This window comes from Hyperolius riggenbachi, chromosome 11 (genome assembly GCF_040937935.1).
Source record: "Hyperolius riggenbachi isolate aHypRig1 chromosome 11, aHypRig1.pri, whole genome shotgun sequence".
Taxonomy (NCBI): Eukaryota; Metazoa; Chordata; class Amphibia; order Anura; family Hyperoliidae; genus Hyperolius; species Hyperolius riggenbachi.
Genome location: NC_090656.1, coordinates 127523966 through 127539850, shown reverse-complemented (window position 1 = coordinate 127539850; position 15885 = coordinate 127523966). Strand labels below are relative to the sequence as shown.

At 46.2% G+C, this 15885-nt stretch overlaps 1 protein-coding gene and 1 long non-coding RNA gene across 4 annotated transcripts in view; one reads left to right on the top strand and one right to left on the bottom strand.

Moving 5' to 3' along the window:
- Nucleotides 1-1241: 1241 nt before the first annotated feature.
- On the bottom strand, nt 1242-7188 carry POLR2L (RNA polymerase II, I and III subunit L). The gene is made up of 3 exons (XM_068261018.1): nt 6897-7188; nt 2532-2638; nt 1242-1485 (listed from the first exon to the last, which is right to left on the bottom strand). Exons 1-3 carry the CDS (start codon nt 7179-7181, stop codon nt 1377-1379), a joined length of 501 nt encoding a protein of 166 aa, XP_068117119.1. The 5' UTR covers nt 7182-7188; the 3' UTR covers nt 1242-1376.
- LOC137538716 (uncharacterized) overlaps nt 6678-15885 on the top strand; it is a 793867-nt gene continuing 784659 nt past the window's right edge. For all 3 annotated transcript variants that reach the window (XR_011024866.1, XR_011024867.1, XR_011024868.1), the window contains exon 1: nt 6678-7129. This is a non-coding gene — a long non-coding RNA (uncharacterized lncRNA). The remainder of the gene's footprint in view (nt 7130-15885) is intronic.

The following is a 15885-nucleotide window of genomic DNA, read 5'->3' as shown; positions in this document are numbered from 1 at the left end:
GTGAGTTTAATGTACAGTAGCAGTGTTTATATTAAAACTATAGGGGATGAAATTAGAGAACTTTTTCCCCCTTTAAAATACATAGAAAAATGTATACATACCTGTGGCTTGCTCCGGCCTGATCGCTCCCTCGACATCCTCCGCCACCTCTCCATTCATTTATCTCAAGTTTACTTTAAAATTAAACTTGGAGGAGGCGGCTGCTAAAGACTGCCTTAGCTGGGACTCTAGTGGGTGTTTGGCACCTTCCCCCCCCCCCTTGAAATGTTTGCAAGGTCATTTCACCAGAATGCAGCCTGATGGTATTGTTCTCTCCCTCGATATGCCCCCTCTGTCATGCGCTGCATAGCGTCCCTCCACTTTGACAGAATGCATATCTGTACAGCTTTGGCCCCCTACGGTCACCCATGTGATTGTTCCAATATCTGCCAGGCAACAGTAATTGAAAGTATGAACCCAAAGCTTAAGATCAAGTCGTCTTTTTTCCCCCCAAAAAAAAGGGAAAATGCAGCAGCCCAATCAATGAAGTCACTGGGATCATTAAGGTAGAGAGAGCAGCTATTCTTTATTACAGGAGCATGGGTAAGATGAACAAGGATATGTGCAGTGAAGCTATGCACTGCCTTGAAAAAGCAGACATGATATAATCGTTCTGCACAGTGATCCCCATAAAGGCAAGAAAAACAAACATACTTTTCATTACATAAGATGTACAGTATGTCGGTTTATAGTAGGAAAAAGACAAAGTGCATCTCCAAGATGCAGGCGTTTCACAGCGGGCCAGTGCCAGGTCTCCCCACAAGCTGCCCCCCCACAGCTAATAGTCGTCTCCCGCTACCCTTGAAGACTAGTGACAGCAGAGCGCACTCACCTGTCCATGACCTTCTGTCTTCATCCTCGTGGCACCCCCTCTGTGATCAGTCAGTATATGTAAGAGAGTACGCACATGCGACATGGTGGCACCAGCGACAATGAAGACGCGAGGACATAAACAGTAAGGAGTGTGTCAGACAGACTGGTGAGTGTGCTCTGCTGCCGCTTTTACTCTGCAGAGGCCACAAAGGACCACTATTAGCTTTATGGGAAAGATGGGGCCTGCTGGTCCTACTGAAAAGCATTCTATCCGAGGGAATGGGTGGGTTTTCTGATGAAGTGTGGCTTAAGGAGTGAAAAAATACTGTACTTTTGAAGTTTAAAATGTAAAGATTTACTCACAGACCAACTACTACAATAAATCCAAATTACCAGTATACAAAAGTCATCTTTATTAAGTAAAAATCATTGGAATATTCAGTTTGTAAGAAATACAGGAATGTCCTGGCATATTCAGATTGTGCATATAGCGGAGGCCAGCATCTAGCAAGAAAGTTCCCTTGTCATTTCTCCAATGGAGCATAATTTAACAGTTTCTCTATCAGGTCCACGTGAGCCAGCAGCATACGGCGGCAGCAGTACCTCTTCAAGCCTAAAGCATCCAGTGCATCTCTGTAAGTGACAGAAATGATACATGAGAAGTTATAGATACCAACATCATAAACATTTGTTTTCAAAGAGGCAATAAAACAATGCCAGTGACTTAGTGGAGAATAGTCTGTTGAGCACTACTGGATAACCTGAGTCAGCCTGGCATTATATCTACCAACCCCCTTTCCCGTCATATGCATAATTATCGGTTGGACAGGCATGTTTGCGGTAGAAGTGTGTGGACTCACTGTTTGAGAGGTTATGACCATGGGCTAGACAGGAATTTCTGGACTTCCTGATAAAGCAGTGACTAGTTACATGCCCACTTTTTTTTTTGCTGTACTGGAAAACAGAAAGGGGCATTCTTCATAGGGCTAGCACTACATCAGTTTAAATTTCTCATCATGCCACTTCAAGTCCATTTGCTTTTAAAAATAAATGCCTGCTGCAGCATTTGGCACAGAAGTGTTCTCAGATTTTTTTTTTCCAGCCGGGTGGCATGAATAAGTAGCTGGGTGGGGCAAAATGAGAGAATGCAGGGCCAGTGCTTCTGTGCGCAACTCTGCTTACAGCATAGGAGGCAGTGAGCCAATGACAGCCGGGTGCTCATCAAAACTAGATGGGTGGGGCATCCGGCTAAAAGTGCCTTGGGAGAACACTGCACGGGGTATACTGGGTGGGGGGTTCAAGGGCAGCAGTAGGTTAGGAGGGGAGACAGCTGGGGGTGGGGTGCAAAAAGTATGGTACCTTGCACTGGGGAAAACTTGGAACCATCTTTTACACTGTGCACATAAACAGTTACAGCTCAGATGACCAGAAGTACTGCCCAAGTTAAAGTCCTAATGGGTTACTAAGAGTTCTTTTGCTTTGCTCCTGATAAGACAGAATACTTGATATAAAACACCAGTGACAGGCACTAGACATAAAAATGGCAAAAGTTTAACCAGTAAAACTGAGGTGAGCGGCTCCCTGAGAAAATACCTGGTTTGAAGCCTTTCACCAAGCCCGATTGCTAAGCAAGGTTATGAGTGAAAACTACAGGAATGAACTAAATGAACTTTACTTACCCTTCAGTATACTCGGCCTGCAGGAGTCCAAGATATGCTTCCCACTTATTTCCAACAATCTTCCCACATGTGAAACATCTGACTGGGATAATCATATTGGTGAGGTCCTTAAGGGTAGAAAAAAAATGAATTTGGGTCATGCTGTGATAAGATGCAGCTACATAACTTCTCCTCTGAGACTTGTCTGTGCTCCCTCACAGGGCAGGGCAGCCCTCAGGAGTACAGTCTGCTGAAACTATAACAGGCCTGGGAATCAGCTTGTCCATGGAGTGATCAGAGCACAGCTACTTAGCTTCTCTGGACACAACGCAGCTGTCAGCACTGGCCTGATTACACAAAGCAAGAAGATTGCTGCAGATAACACTCATCTTTGGTACCTCTATGGGGAATATTTGTTCAAAGATTCAAATTAAAACATGCAGCTGACTCAATATTAAAGTGTAAAGTAAAAACTACTAGAAAAAATAAAACCACATTGTTAAAGGACAACTGTAGTGATTGGTATATTGAGACGTGAAATATTTATTACCTTTTAAACAATACCAGCCTTGCCGATCTATTTGGCTGTAGTAGTGTCCAAAGGTGGCCATACATCAGGTGACTTGGCGGCCAATCGACCATCTGATTCAATTACTATAGTCAGAATTGGAGGAAAATTGGTGCCGCCAAGTGCATGTCCGACCGACAATGCGACCAATTTTGGGCCGAAATTGGTCGCATTATCAATCGGACATGCTGCAAGAAGTCGGGCCAACTTGCTGAATCGGGTGCACAATGGTAACGGTGAGCGATATCAAGACGAGTGCCGAAACCCCCAGCACTGTCTCCACTAAGGTTTAATGTCCCCCCCTCGGTGCCCATTGCATGCTAAAACATCACCTGTCTGCAGCCTCCGATTGTCCGCTGCGGGCCCCGGGCACACTCCTCACTTCATACATGCGCCCCACATGGTCACCAAGTAACGGGGGCTCGTGTGGGGCGTGTGTATGGAGCAATGAGTGCGCCTAGGGCTAGTGGAGGACAAGCAGTGCACAGGTCATTTATATAACACTGGGCACCGGGGGAGGCGAGGCAGCGGATGCGGTGCACAAAGGCCGATTCCAGATCAATTTCAGCATGGTTGATCGGGAATCGGCCTGCGGTGTATGGGCGGCCGACAGATCTCTCTCTAATCAGAATTCACTAGAGAGAGATTTGTCCATCATCGCCTGATATATGGGTACCTTAAATCACACCAGAAATAAGCATGCAGCTAATCTTGTCAGATCTGACAATAATGCCAGAAACACCTGATTTGCTGCATGCTTGTTCAGCGCGCCTGTGTGTGTGTGTGTGTGGCCAGTCTATAGATTGATTGAAATGCATATAAACGTTATATATTTTCCTAATCCAAAATGATTGGTTATGATTATTATGGCCAAAAATCTAGAGTGTGCACAGATGTGCCTAAAGCTCCCTGATCTCTGTAATGATCTGTCAGCTCAGACTGTTGGCACCCAATATGTATTGTTACAATTCCTGTATTGGCCCGTTATTGACCTGATTTGAGGGGCTTTTTCTGTAGAGTCATTTCATTTTATATGCATTTTAAGAAAGATCAAAGATGTAAAAAAATAAATAAATAAATCTATAGTTCCTCAGAGTTTACTTATTACAATTTTAAAAACATCAGTCCTATCATGAATAAAAATAAAAAAAAAAACATTAACTCATCACCCATCAGTCAAGTTTTCTCAACTGTCCCTCAGTTATGTACAGCAGACTGCCAGGTTTCATATTAAAGCCAATGAGAGAACAGACAGCATTAGAGAGAACAGACAGCATTAAGGCTACTTGCACACCAAGACGTTGCGTTAGGTGCCACGTTAAGGTCGCATAACGTGCACCTAACACAACGTATGGTGCTGCAAGATAGGACGGTAGAGTGAGCCACGTTAGGCGGCTCTATCCCTATAAGGTCTCCCAGAGTGGCGCTAATTGGCCGGCGGGACCACGTGATGCGGAGCGAGACACTCCGCATCACATGGTCCAGCCGGCCAATCAGCTGCCACCAGTGCAGTGAATATTAAGTAGCCATGTGCGCGGCTACTGCAGCTGGCTCTCCCCGCCTCCTCTCTGCCCCCCACTGAGCATGTGCAAACAGTCTAACGCGGCTATAGCCGCTCTAACGCCGTAGCATGCTGCACTTTCGGGAGAACGTGCAGCGTTACATGTAACGCAACGTGGGCTGTGTGAACAGCCCACTTGTGTTACATTGCTGTGCGTTGGGGGAGCATTACAGGCGCACTAACGTGCGCCTGTAACGTCCCTGTGTGTAAGCAGCCTAAAGGGAACACGAGGTGGGAGGCATATGGAGACTGCCATATTTATTTCCATGTAAACAATGCCAGTTGCCTAGCAGCCGTGTTCATCTTCTGGCATAAGTAGTGTCTGAGTCAAACCCTGGAACAAGCATATGGCTAATTATTTATATAGCGCCAACATCTTCTGCAGCACTGTACAGAGTATAGTCTTGTTACAAACTGTCCCTCAGAGAGGCTCACAATCCAGTCCCTACAATAGTCATATGTATGCATGTATTGTGTACTGCAGAGTTCCAACCCTGTCCTCAAGGCCCACGAACAGTACATGTTTTGTAGGAAACTACACACAATCACAGGTGGGGTAATTAGTGTTGCAGCAGAGCTGTTTAAGGGCCCATTTGCACTTAAAGGAGAACTGTAGTGAGAGGTATATGGAGGCTGCCATATTGATTTCCTTTTAAGCTATACCAGTTGCCTGGCAGCCCTGCTGATCTATTTGGCTGCAGTAGTGTGAATCACACCAGAAACAAGCATGCAGCTAATCTTGTCAGATCTTACAAAAATGTCAAACACCAGATCTGCTGCATGCTTGTTCAGGGTCTAGGGCTAAAAGTATTGGAGGCAGAGGATCTGCAGGATAGCCAGGTAACTGGTATTGCTTAAAAGGAAATCAATATAGTAGCCTCCATATACCTTTCACTACAGTTCTCCTTTAAGGCCAGAAACCCAATAGAAGCACTTTTCTGAGCTTTTTGCGATTTAAAAACTCTTGATAATGTAAGGCTATGGGTGTGATCCCACTTGAGCGATGTGATTTTATTAAAATCCACCATAGCATTGCATTAGCAAGAGCTTTTTCAAATCACCAGCAATTAGAAATCACTCCTAGTGGGTTTCTGGACTCAAAGTGCCTAATGCTAGCACTTAGCTCTAGTGATTGTGCCATGATTAGCGTGGTAAAAATCACTGTGCACGTCCGCAATTTCAGAGCAATCACGTTTAGCGCTTTATAAGCACTGTACTGCGATCGCTGCTGAATCACCCAGAAAATGCTGCAGGTAAGGTTTGCGATTGGTGCTAATCGCAAAATGCCCACGATCAGTGCCAGTCGTGGCAGTGAGGACACTGCCATAGGGTAATAAAGGACTAGCCCTTTAAAAAAGGGCTGGCACTTTTGCTATTGGCAGAAATCACCTGCTTAACGCTTAGGTGTGAATGGGTTCTTACTACCTCTGTGGCTTTATACAAAACCTGAAGTGTTGGTGGGAACACTGCTTACACTATTTGTCCCTTCCTGTCTGTGCCATATATTACTAGTCCCTTTCTTGCCTGTCCTGTGGCTGCCTGGTCCATATACACTACTAGTCCCCTTCCTGCCTGGTCCATATACACTACTGGACCCCTTCCTGCCTGTCCTGTGGCATACATTACTAGTCCCTTTCCTGCCTGTCCTGTGGCTGCCTGATCTACACACTACTGGTCCCCTTCCTAACTGTCCTGTGGCTGCATGGTCCATATACACTACTAGTCCCCTTCCTGCCTGGTCCATATACACTACTGGTCCCCTTCCTGCCTGTTCTGTGGCTGCCTGGTCCATACACTACTGGTCCACTTCCTGCCTGTCCTGTGGCTGCCTGGTCCATACACTACTGGTCCCCTTCCTAACTGTCCTGTGGCTGCATGGTCCATACACTACTAGTCCCCTTCCTGCCTGGTCCATATACACTACTGGTCCCCTTCCTGCCTGGTCCATATACACTACTGGTCCACTTCCTGCCTGTCCTGTGGCTGCCTGGTCCATACACTACTGGTCCACTTCCTAACTGTCCTGTGGCTGCCCCTTCCTGCCTGTTCTGTGACTGCCTGGTCCATACACTACTGGTCCCCTTCCTGCCAGTCCTGTGGCTGCCTGGTTCACATACTATTAATCCCCTTCCTGCCTGTCTACCCTGGGGCTGCCATGTATTATATAGCAGTCTAGCTCAGTTTCCGGGCACACGGGAAAACCGGGTCTCCATGTATCAGCGCTCTATCCCCAACACTTGCAGATCAGACATCTCACCTCGCTCCGGTGCTTCTTCTCACGCTGCTCGGAAGCGTCTCCCGTCACCACGTGACCTGCAGCCTCGGCCGGAGTGTGCGCAGTCCTATCTACCAGCCGTGCAGTCTGTCTCGCTGTGTTCCTGCTCCCCCTAGTGGCCAGGAGGGGAGGCGAGCGAGTCAAATGGCCAGAACTGCTGGAGAGGAATGAGCAGATCGCACAGGGTGAGGAGCCAGCCAGCCGCAGCCCGCCAGGTACCGCTATCTGTCTGTCTGTGTATATATGTGTGTGCTTTGTATAGAGCATATCTGTCCTGTCTGTGCAGTACTGTCAGTGTGTCACCTGACGCCACTGCTCACAAGTGCAACTCCCATCCTACCCCAATCAACAAGTTCCTGTACAGCGGAGAGGAGAGAGCGCACTGACAGGCGGCCAGGCAGCACTTTCTACTGACATTTGCTGTAATTGATTGGAAATGTTTCCAGAAATCAACCAAGGCTCCCTTTATTAGGCGGAATAGCTCGGGTATTTGTATCTCTGGAACTATATTTGCTATGGAAGAAAAGTGCGTATTGTCAGCAGCAGAATGTATATGTGTGTTTTTTACTTTTTCTGTCTAAAGGCTGCACAATGAATTTACTGTGATATGATAATGCTAGATGAGGCATTGGATACAGCTGGACTGATCAGAGCAGAACTGATGAGGCAGCTGGGCAGAGAGGTTCTCTTGCTGCTCAGTCACAGGTGGGAGACCTACAGGTTGGTCTTGGAGCAGATTTGTAAAGAAACAGAAAACTTTATCACCTGCTGTGTGTGAAATCTCTGATCACAGTTGATGACCAGCTATTCATAAACTTGGTGAAATAAAGTTTACAGGTAAGCAAATACACTAGTTTTGACTTGTACACTCGACATGTTGCATCGCGATAGTCTTCCCCGCTGCAGCTCATCGCAAGGTTCATGCTAGTCTATGGAGACTTGCTTAGTCGACGCAATGCGATGGAAGTATCCAAATCGCCACAATGCCGCTGCAAAGTCTGCTGCGTGTTTACCGTATGAATTGTGCCTACCTCACGGATCATGCAGTAATGCAAGTCAATGGGCGACGCAGTGCATGATGGGAGTGTGATGGGAATTCCAGTGATATACTTTCTGCCCAGCAGGGTATCTATCATTAAGCAAGGGGCGGTCCTATGCATATGACCCTATTGGCGCTGGGTCATATGAGTGCTGATTTCTGCGGTGATCGCACAGCAGTCTCCCTTGCTGCGGGATCACCAAATTGCTTAGATCTGTAACTGGCTTCAAAGACTGTAGTGAAGTTAAAGAAAACCTGAACTGAAAATTAAAAGTCAAAATAAGCATACACAAGTCATACTTACCTTCCATGTAGTCTACTCCTCAGTGTCTTTCTCCTGTCCCGCGTCCTGTTTGTTCACTGTGATCAAGGGAATTTTCCATCCTCCATTTTGAAAATGGCCATTACCCATAACAGCTTTCTGGTCAGCACACAGTTAAACTGTAACATCGCCCACTTGAGCCATAGGGAAACATGGACATTACCTGGTACATCAGTTTTCCTCTCAGCTATAACTGACAGCAACTGATATATTTCAGATGTGACAAAATATTGTCAGAACTAGAAGGGATTATTGTCAGAAGAAAATGGTGAGCTTCTATGAGGAACTGATGGCAAGGTAACTGTGTAATGTTCATTTGAAGTTACCTCATGTGTTTATTTTAAATATTTTTACTCAGTACAGGTTCTCTTTAAGAAGTAAAGCTTGGTTCAGACGTCCTGAACCAGCTGGTTGGCGTCTCTTTGCAAATGTTGCCTTTTGGCAGTACTTCCTTGTGTGCTGCGTTTTTTCACCCCCTAACAGTAAATGATCCTGGAAACAACCTGTTGCTTCCAGGATCGACTAAGTACCAGGTAGACAATGGCCGAAAATTGCGATCAAATCGCAGCATTTGCGATCGTACCGGCCACTGTACATTCATTTGAATACTGCTCAATACTGCGCATGCGCGAGCACACATACTTGCACATGCACAGTATGGAGTGGCCATCTTCGGGAGCACTCAGGTTTCCGAAGACTCCCTCAGCGGCGGAAGTGAGCATCGATCAGAGACTAACGGCAGAAGAGCTGCCTATGCACTTATGCCATTCTTGCGTGTTGCACACCTTATGCCCTGCCGAAATGCGCACAGAAGCACATATGATGTGAATAAGGCCTAATACTGTTAGCCATAGACCCTAAACAAGCTTGCAGATCAGGTTTTTCTGACATTGGGCTCTATTCTCAAAGACTTCCCGCATGCGGTAAAGTACATGCGGGAAGTTTGCGACCAAAACACCGTCAAGTTGATATTCTCAAAATGTTCCGCATGTTTTTTCCCCATGCGGTAAAAGTGCGGGATTCATGCGGAAAAATTTCCGCAAAAGTCGGTATTTTCCGCAATAAAAAATCAATTCTCAAAAATGTTCAGACGCATCATTTCGTCGTCGTTTACCGTGTTTTTTTTTTTTTTTTTTTTTTTTTTTTTTAATCACCTACAAATAGTATATATTTCGCATCCCATTGACTTTAATGAAGTCTGGAGGCTTAAGGGCTGTGCTTGGTGGACTTTAATATTTTTTTTTTAAACACTTTTTCATGCGACCTTTTTACCGCATGATTCCCGCATGAATAATACCTGTTTCCGCATCTTTTTTTCCTGCATGCGGAAAACATGCGGAAAATATTAGTGAATGTGGAAAAAATGCGGAGTTTACCGCTGGCTGAAATATAGCGGTAACATTTTGCTGAACTTTTGGCTCTTTGTGAATAGAGCCCATTGTCTGATCTGACAAGATTTGCTACATGCTTGTGTCTGGTGTTATTCAGTCACTACTGCAGGCAGATAGATCAGCAGGGCTGCCAGGCAGCTGGTATTGCTTTACCACTTGAGGACCACAGTACTAAACCACCCTAAAGACCAGACCATATTTTGTTAATTGGGCCACTGCAGCTTTAAGGCCAAGCTGCAGGGCCACACAACTTAGCACACAAGTGATTTCCCCCCCCCCCCCCTTTTTTTCTCTGATCGCCCCCCAGACGTTTGTTTATTTGTTTGTCAGAATTTATTTGTTTTTCAGTAAGTTTTGCTGCTTTTTTTTGTTTTTGTTTTTTTTTTGTAATATATTCATATATTCCCTCCTCCCTCCCCCCGCCAGCTAATCAGTGTGATCTGCTGTCATAGAATCTCAACTTTCTCTTCACAATATCCCACAGATTCTCTTTGGGGTTCAGGTCAGGAGAGTTGGCAGGCCAATTGAGCACAGTAATACCATGGTCCGTAAACCATTTACCAGTGGTTTTGGCACTGTGAGCAGATGCCAGGTCGTGCTGAAAAATGAAATCTTCATCTCCATAAAGCTTTTCAGCAGATGGAAGCATGAAGTGCTCCAAAATCTCCTGATAGCTAGCTGCATTGACCCTGCCCTTGATAAAACACAGTGGACCAACAACACCAGCAGCTGACATGGCACCCCAGACCATCACTGACTGTGGGTACTTGACACTGGACTTCAGGCATTTTGGCATTTCCCTCTCGCCAGTCTTCCTCCAGACTCTGGCACCTTGATTTCCGAATGACATGCAAAAGTTGCTTTCATTCACTTTGGACCACTGAGTAACAGTCCAGTGCTGCTTCTCTGTAGCCCAGGTCAGGCGCTTCTGCCGCTGTTTCTGGTTCAAAAGTGGCTTGGCCTGGGGAATGCGGCACCTGTAGCCCATTTCCTGCATACTCCTGTACACGGTGGCTCTGCATGTTATTTATCGCTTCCTTACTCACCCTTTTTTTTCATAAATACACTTCATTCAGTTTACCGACACAAACAACGTTTTTATTACCGCACTATTACTGCATGTGGTAAAACATGCGTTAAATTTTATGAATCCACTATTAACAACAAACCATGCGGTAATTTACCACTTGGGCGATAACGCATGCAGTAATGCTTTATGAATCGAGGCCTTTGTCTTAAAAAGCATGCAAAATCGTATCCAATGCAAATCCAATCAAAATCGGATCAATTTAATTACTCTGATTGGTTGGGAGATTTTTGTCCATTAGTGGTCTCAAACGATAATTTCCAATCGTTCATGTGAAGAATCGTTTGTAAACGATCGTTCGGCAAATTGTATCATTAGTTGCCACCTTTTAATCTAAACAATATGTACATCTGCGCTATTATCAGTTGAAATGTTTATATCAGAGGTGACCGCACTTTTTTGGCTTGTAAGCTATGTTAGGGCCGTTCTCACAACAGCGATTAGCGGGCGATTCCTGCTAATCGCAGAAGCGATGGCACTTTTTAAAGCGCTAGTGCTATTCTAACCCTATGGCAGTGATCTAACTGCTGCGATTGGCGTCTATCAAGGGTGATTAGAGCCAATAGCAAAACATGTTACCTGCAGCATTTTTCCTGTGATTCTGGAGCGATCTTGGTACAGTGCTTAATAGAGCGATGATCGTTCTGAGTTGCGGAAGTTTACAGTGATTTTTAGCGCACTAATCACAATAAAATCACTTGTGCAAAGTCTTACCATTTTGCGCTTTTTAGTGTAAATGGGCCCTAAGAATTAATAAGTCAAAAATGATATACCTATGACTATGTACAATTTTAGGAGCAGAGTTGTATATACAGAATAGAAAATGTAGTGCGATCAGGATGTACCGTGAGGTCCTTTGAGATCTACTCAATGGGCACGCGTCCACCGGAGGAGGTAGAAGTGCCGGGCGGCTTCCCAACATTCAAGGACCTGCAAGTTGGTCTCCAATTGGACCAACTGCAGGCAGAATTTGATGGTCTGGTACGTAGTAAAGACATACGCCTACCAAGATTTGCCAGTAAATCATTTTACCCGATACAGGCCCGCATGTGTCCGGTTGAGATCTTTCAGGAAATGGTGGAGAGGGACCTGACACGTCTTGGTGATGTGTGCTGGTCACGAAGACCTAGGCAAATACTTTGGTATGGTAACTATATAAATGATTTGGTGTTAATTTGGACAGGCCATGTTGCAGAGTTTTACCAGTTTGTTTCCTATCTAAACCACAATAATATCAATCTCCATTTTACTTCTTCCATACATCCCACCTCCATGGTGTTTCTGGATCTTCAATTGGAGGGCTCTTTTGGTAGGGTTACCACCACCACCCACCGCAAGTCATTCAGTCGGAATTCAACTTTGTTGGCCAGTAGTTGCCACCCCAACCATACTATTTGTGGCAACCCCACGGGGGAGATGTCAAGGGGTATATGTCCCCAGTATCTGTAGCCGGTTAGCTGATGAAATCCGGAAAACAGAGGTGAGACCAGGGCCGAGCCTGGGCGGGTGAAAGGCACCCAGGCGCCTGTCTCTGAGAGGTGCCGCCCGGCCACCGCTCTCCCCCTGTGGCCGGCGCTCTCCCCCGTGACTGAAGCTCCCACCCTCCCTCTAGCTGCCGGCGCCGCGTCAGACCTCGATCAGGCGGCGACCAATAGTGCGGGCGCTAGGACCTAGCACGCCGCACTGATATGCGGAAGTGAGGTCTGAAGCTGCTGCAAGGTGAGGGGGGAGCGGCGGCTAGAGGGGGGCGCTCCTGTCACTCACGTCACTCACTACCTAAACAGGGACCCTATACCTCTGCCTACATATACTGGGGACATATACCCCCTGGCTACATATACTGGGGCACATATACCCCCTGGCTACATATACTGGGCACATATACCCCCTGGCTACATATACTGGGCACATATACCCCCTGGCTACATATACTGGGCACATATATCCCTGGCTACATATGCTGGGGACACTGGCTGTTTGTCATTATGTGCATTTACTGGTGAAAATCTGTCTCTTATTATGGGCATTTGCTGGTGAAAAGCTGTCTCTTACATAATGTGAAAGGTTGGCAACACTGGCAGGCTGTGCGGCGCAACGGGAAAGATACAGGCAGCCCACCTTGGGCTTGGCGGGGGGAGGAGCAGACGTCAGCGAGCGAGAGTAGGGTGGCCGCAGGCAGCCATAAATACGCAGTGTGTGACTGCGTCGCACTTGCAGAGCCTCTCAGCCTGAGTCAGTCCAGAGACTAGCAGACTCGCAGGCAGCCAAAGCCAGCCAGGAGCAAGCCCATGGAAGAGGGGTGGGAATGGGGTATCACATGCATGCGTAAAGAGGTGGAAGGTGTGGATGTGATTAGGCAGGACATGGGTGTGGTTATGTGGTTGGGCGCGGTTAATTTAACCACTCCCATAGGCGCCAGAGAAAATCTTGCACCCAGGTGCCAGGCACCCCAGGCTCACCCCTGGATGAGACTGTCTCAACGGGGGTATCCCCAGAAATATGTTGAGAGGTCCAAAGATAAGGTACTAGCGAAGGGAAGGCCTGCACTTCTGGTCAAGAAGGCGCGGACAGTGGGGGGTGATATAATCACATTTTCTACAGCGTTCAGTATGGAGTATTCCTCCGTGATTAAGATTCTGAAAACCCATTTACCCATTCTACTTGGAGACCCTGAGATAGCGCCATTAGTGGAAGGTAATTGTAGGTTTGTTAGTAAACGAGCACCCACACTGGGAGACGTACTGTCCCCCAGTCTTTATGAGGACCCAAGTCCTGGCCAGGGGGCAACATGGTTGATAGCGTTTAGGGAGTGCTTTCAAACGCTAGTGATTTCCCTAAACGCTCTGCCAATGTAAATGGATGGAAAAAGATTCCACTAAAGCGATTGCAATGAAGGATATCACAGGACTTGCAGCATTTTGGGAGCGTTTCCATTCTAATTAATTGTATAGGAGCAGGGAAAACTTTCCCAAAATCGATTGCAAAACGCTATCACAAATCGCTAGCGATTGCGATAGTGCTTTGCGCTTTTTAGTGAGTTCCATGTCTTTAGTGAGTTCCATGTCTAGATCTGCATCAACTGGACATTATTAGCATCTTACTGACCAGCTCTAGTCTCCACTCCATGCTGTAGGAAAAAGCAATAAACATCAGGTCTGGAACCCACTAGAGCGTTCTTTTAAGCATTTAGGGATTGCTTTAAATCGCTAGCGATTTCCCTAAACGTTCTGCCAATGTAAATGGATAGGATGGGACAGATTCCACTACAGCAATTGCGATTAAGCAAATCGCACTCGCAGGACATGCAGCATTTTGGGAGCATTTCCATTCTAATGAATTGTATAGGAGCAGCGAAATCGCTCCCTAAGTCGCTTGCAAAACGCTATCACAAATCACTAACGATTGCGATAGCGTTTTCTAGTGGGCTCCAGGCCTCACACTCTTTTGTTATACAAACAAATAGACTAGGCAGCATATAAACCAGGGGTGCCCATTGAGTAGATGATGAAGAAGATACCTCTGCACACCTTCCATAAAGTAAAACCAGTTGATGCAGATCTAGGCATGGAACTCACTAAAAATCGCAAAGCACTATCGCAATCGCTAGCGATTTGTGATAGAGTTTTGGGAACGTTTTCCCTGCCTCTATACAATTAATTGGAATGGAAACGCTCCCAAAATGCTGAAAGTCCTGTGATATCCTTAATCGCAATCGTTTTAGTGGAATCTTTTTCCATCCAACTACATTGGCAGAGCGTTTAGGGAAATCACTAGCGATTGAAAGCACTCCCTGAACTCTCAAAAAAATGCTCTAGTGGGTTCCAGGCTTTAAGCAGTTTGGAATTAAATCAATCAGATGCAATAACTGCATACATTTGCATAAATTATCATACATTTTGCCTCAACTTGACATTGTTAGCATTTCACTGACCATCTGAACTACAGCAGGTCTTTCCACTGGCTTTCGCACTGACACGGTGCCTTACATCAGACAATCTAATCATATGGCTAACGCAATTGCCTCCATTCTCAATGAGCTACCGCATCCAGTAACGAAATGTTGGAAAATGAACGACTGAAGTGTTATCATGTTTACAATTCACAATGTTTTCTGCCTGAAATTACTATTTGTGGAAAAAGTACAGTAAAAAAATTAAATTCATAATGAAAAACAAAGAATGCATTGTTTCATAGTTATTTACTGATTTTTTTTTTTTATTATTATTTTATTTTACTCAAATACCTGGCGCTATTTTTCACTTCACATCCAAATTACATGTAGTCTAGAGCTATTTGAGCTTTGTTTGTTGGACTTTCTCAGAAAACGATAGAAAAGAACGAGTGAAAATTAGGTCCAAAGTATTACCAGCACTGTGGGTTGGTGGTGTTAGTATGTTGAGTGAGACCAAGGGAGTTGGTGAACGAGAGAAGCTGAGTGGCAGCAGAGGTGGTATGCTCATCAATTGGAATGTTAAAGTCTCCGAGGATGTTTGTTGGGAGGTCGGAGGACAGGATGTGTGGGAGCCAGGAGGCAAGGTTTTCAAGGAAGTGCGATATTGTACTGGAGGGGGGGGGGGGGGGCGGTACAGGACTGCAATAATTGCTGAGAGGGGATGGTGGAGGTGGATAACATGGGCCTCAAAGGAGGTAAAGTAAAGAGAAGGGGGAGGGGTAAAGACACGGAAAGTGCAGGACGGGGAGAGGAGTAGGCCCACCCCTCCCCCAGGCCTGTTATCTGGTCTTGGGGTATGGCTGAGGTGTAGACCCCCATAGGATAGGGCTGCAGCTGCAGGCAGGTCAGAGGGGGTGAGCCAGGTCTCAGTAAGGACAAGAAAGGTGAGGGCTTTTGAGATAAAGAGGTCATGGATAGTTGTAAGCTTGTTGCGGATAGATCTGGCATTCCAGAGAGCGCCGTATAGAAGAAGAGATTGTCTGAGTATGGGGCGGATGGGAATAAGATTGGGGCGAGAATGTTCATGGGTATGGGGAGGGTGGGAGGTGCGGCGGGGATAGAGGCTTGGTGGGTGAATTTGGTTGTGGTGGGTGAGGGGGGAGGTATGAGGAGGGGAATGGGGGGCTGGGAGACCGGAGTGGGCCTGGGGTTAGGATGTGTGGTGAGCAGTGGACAAGGG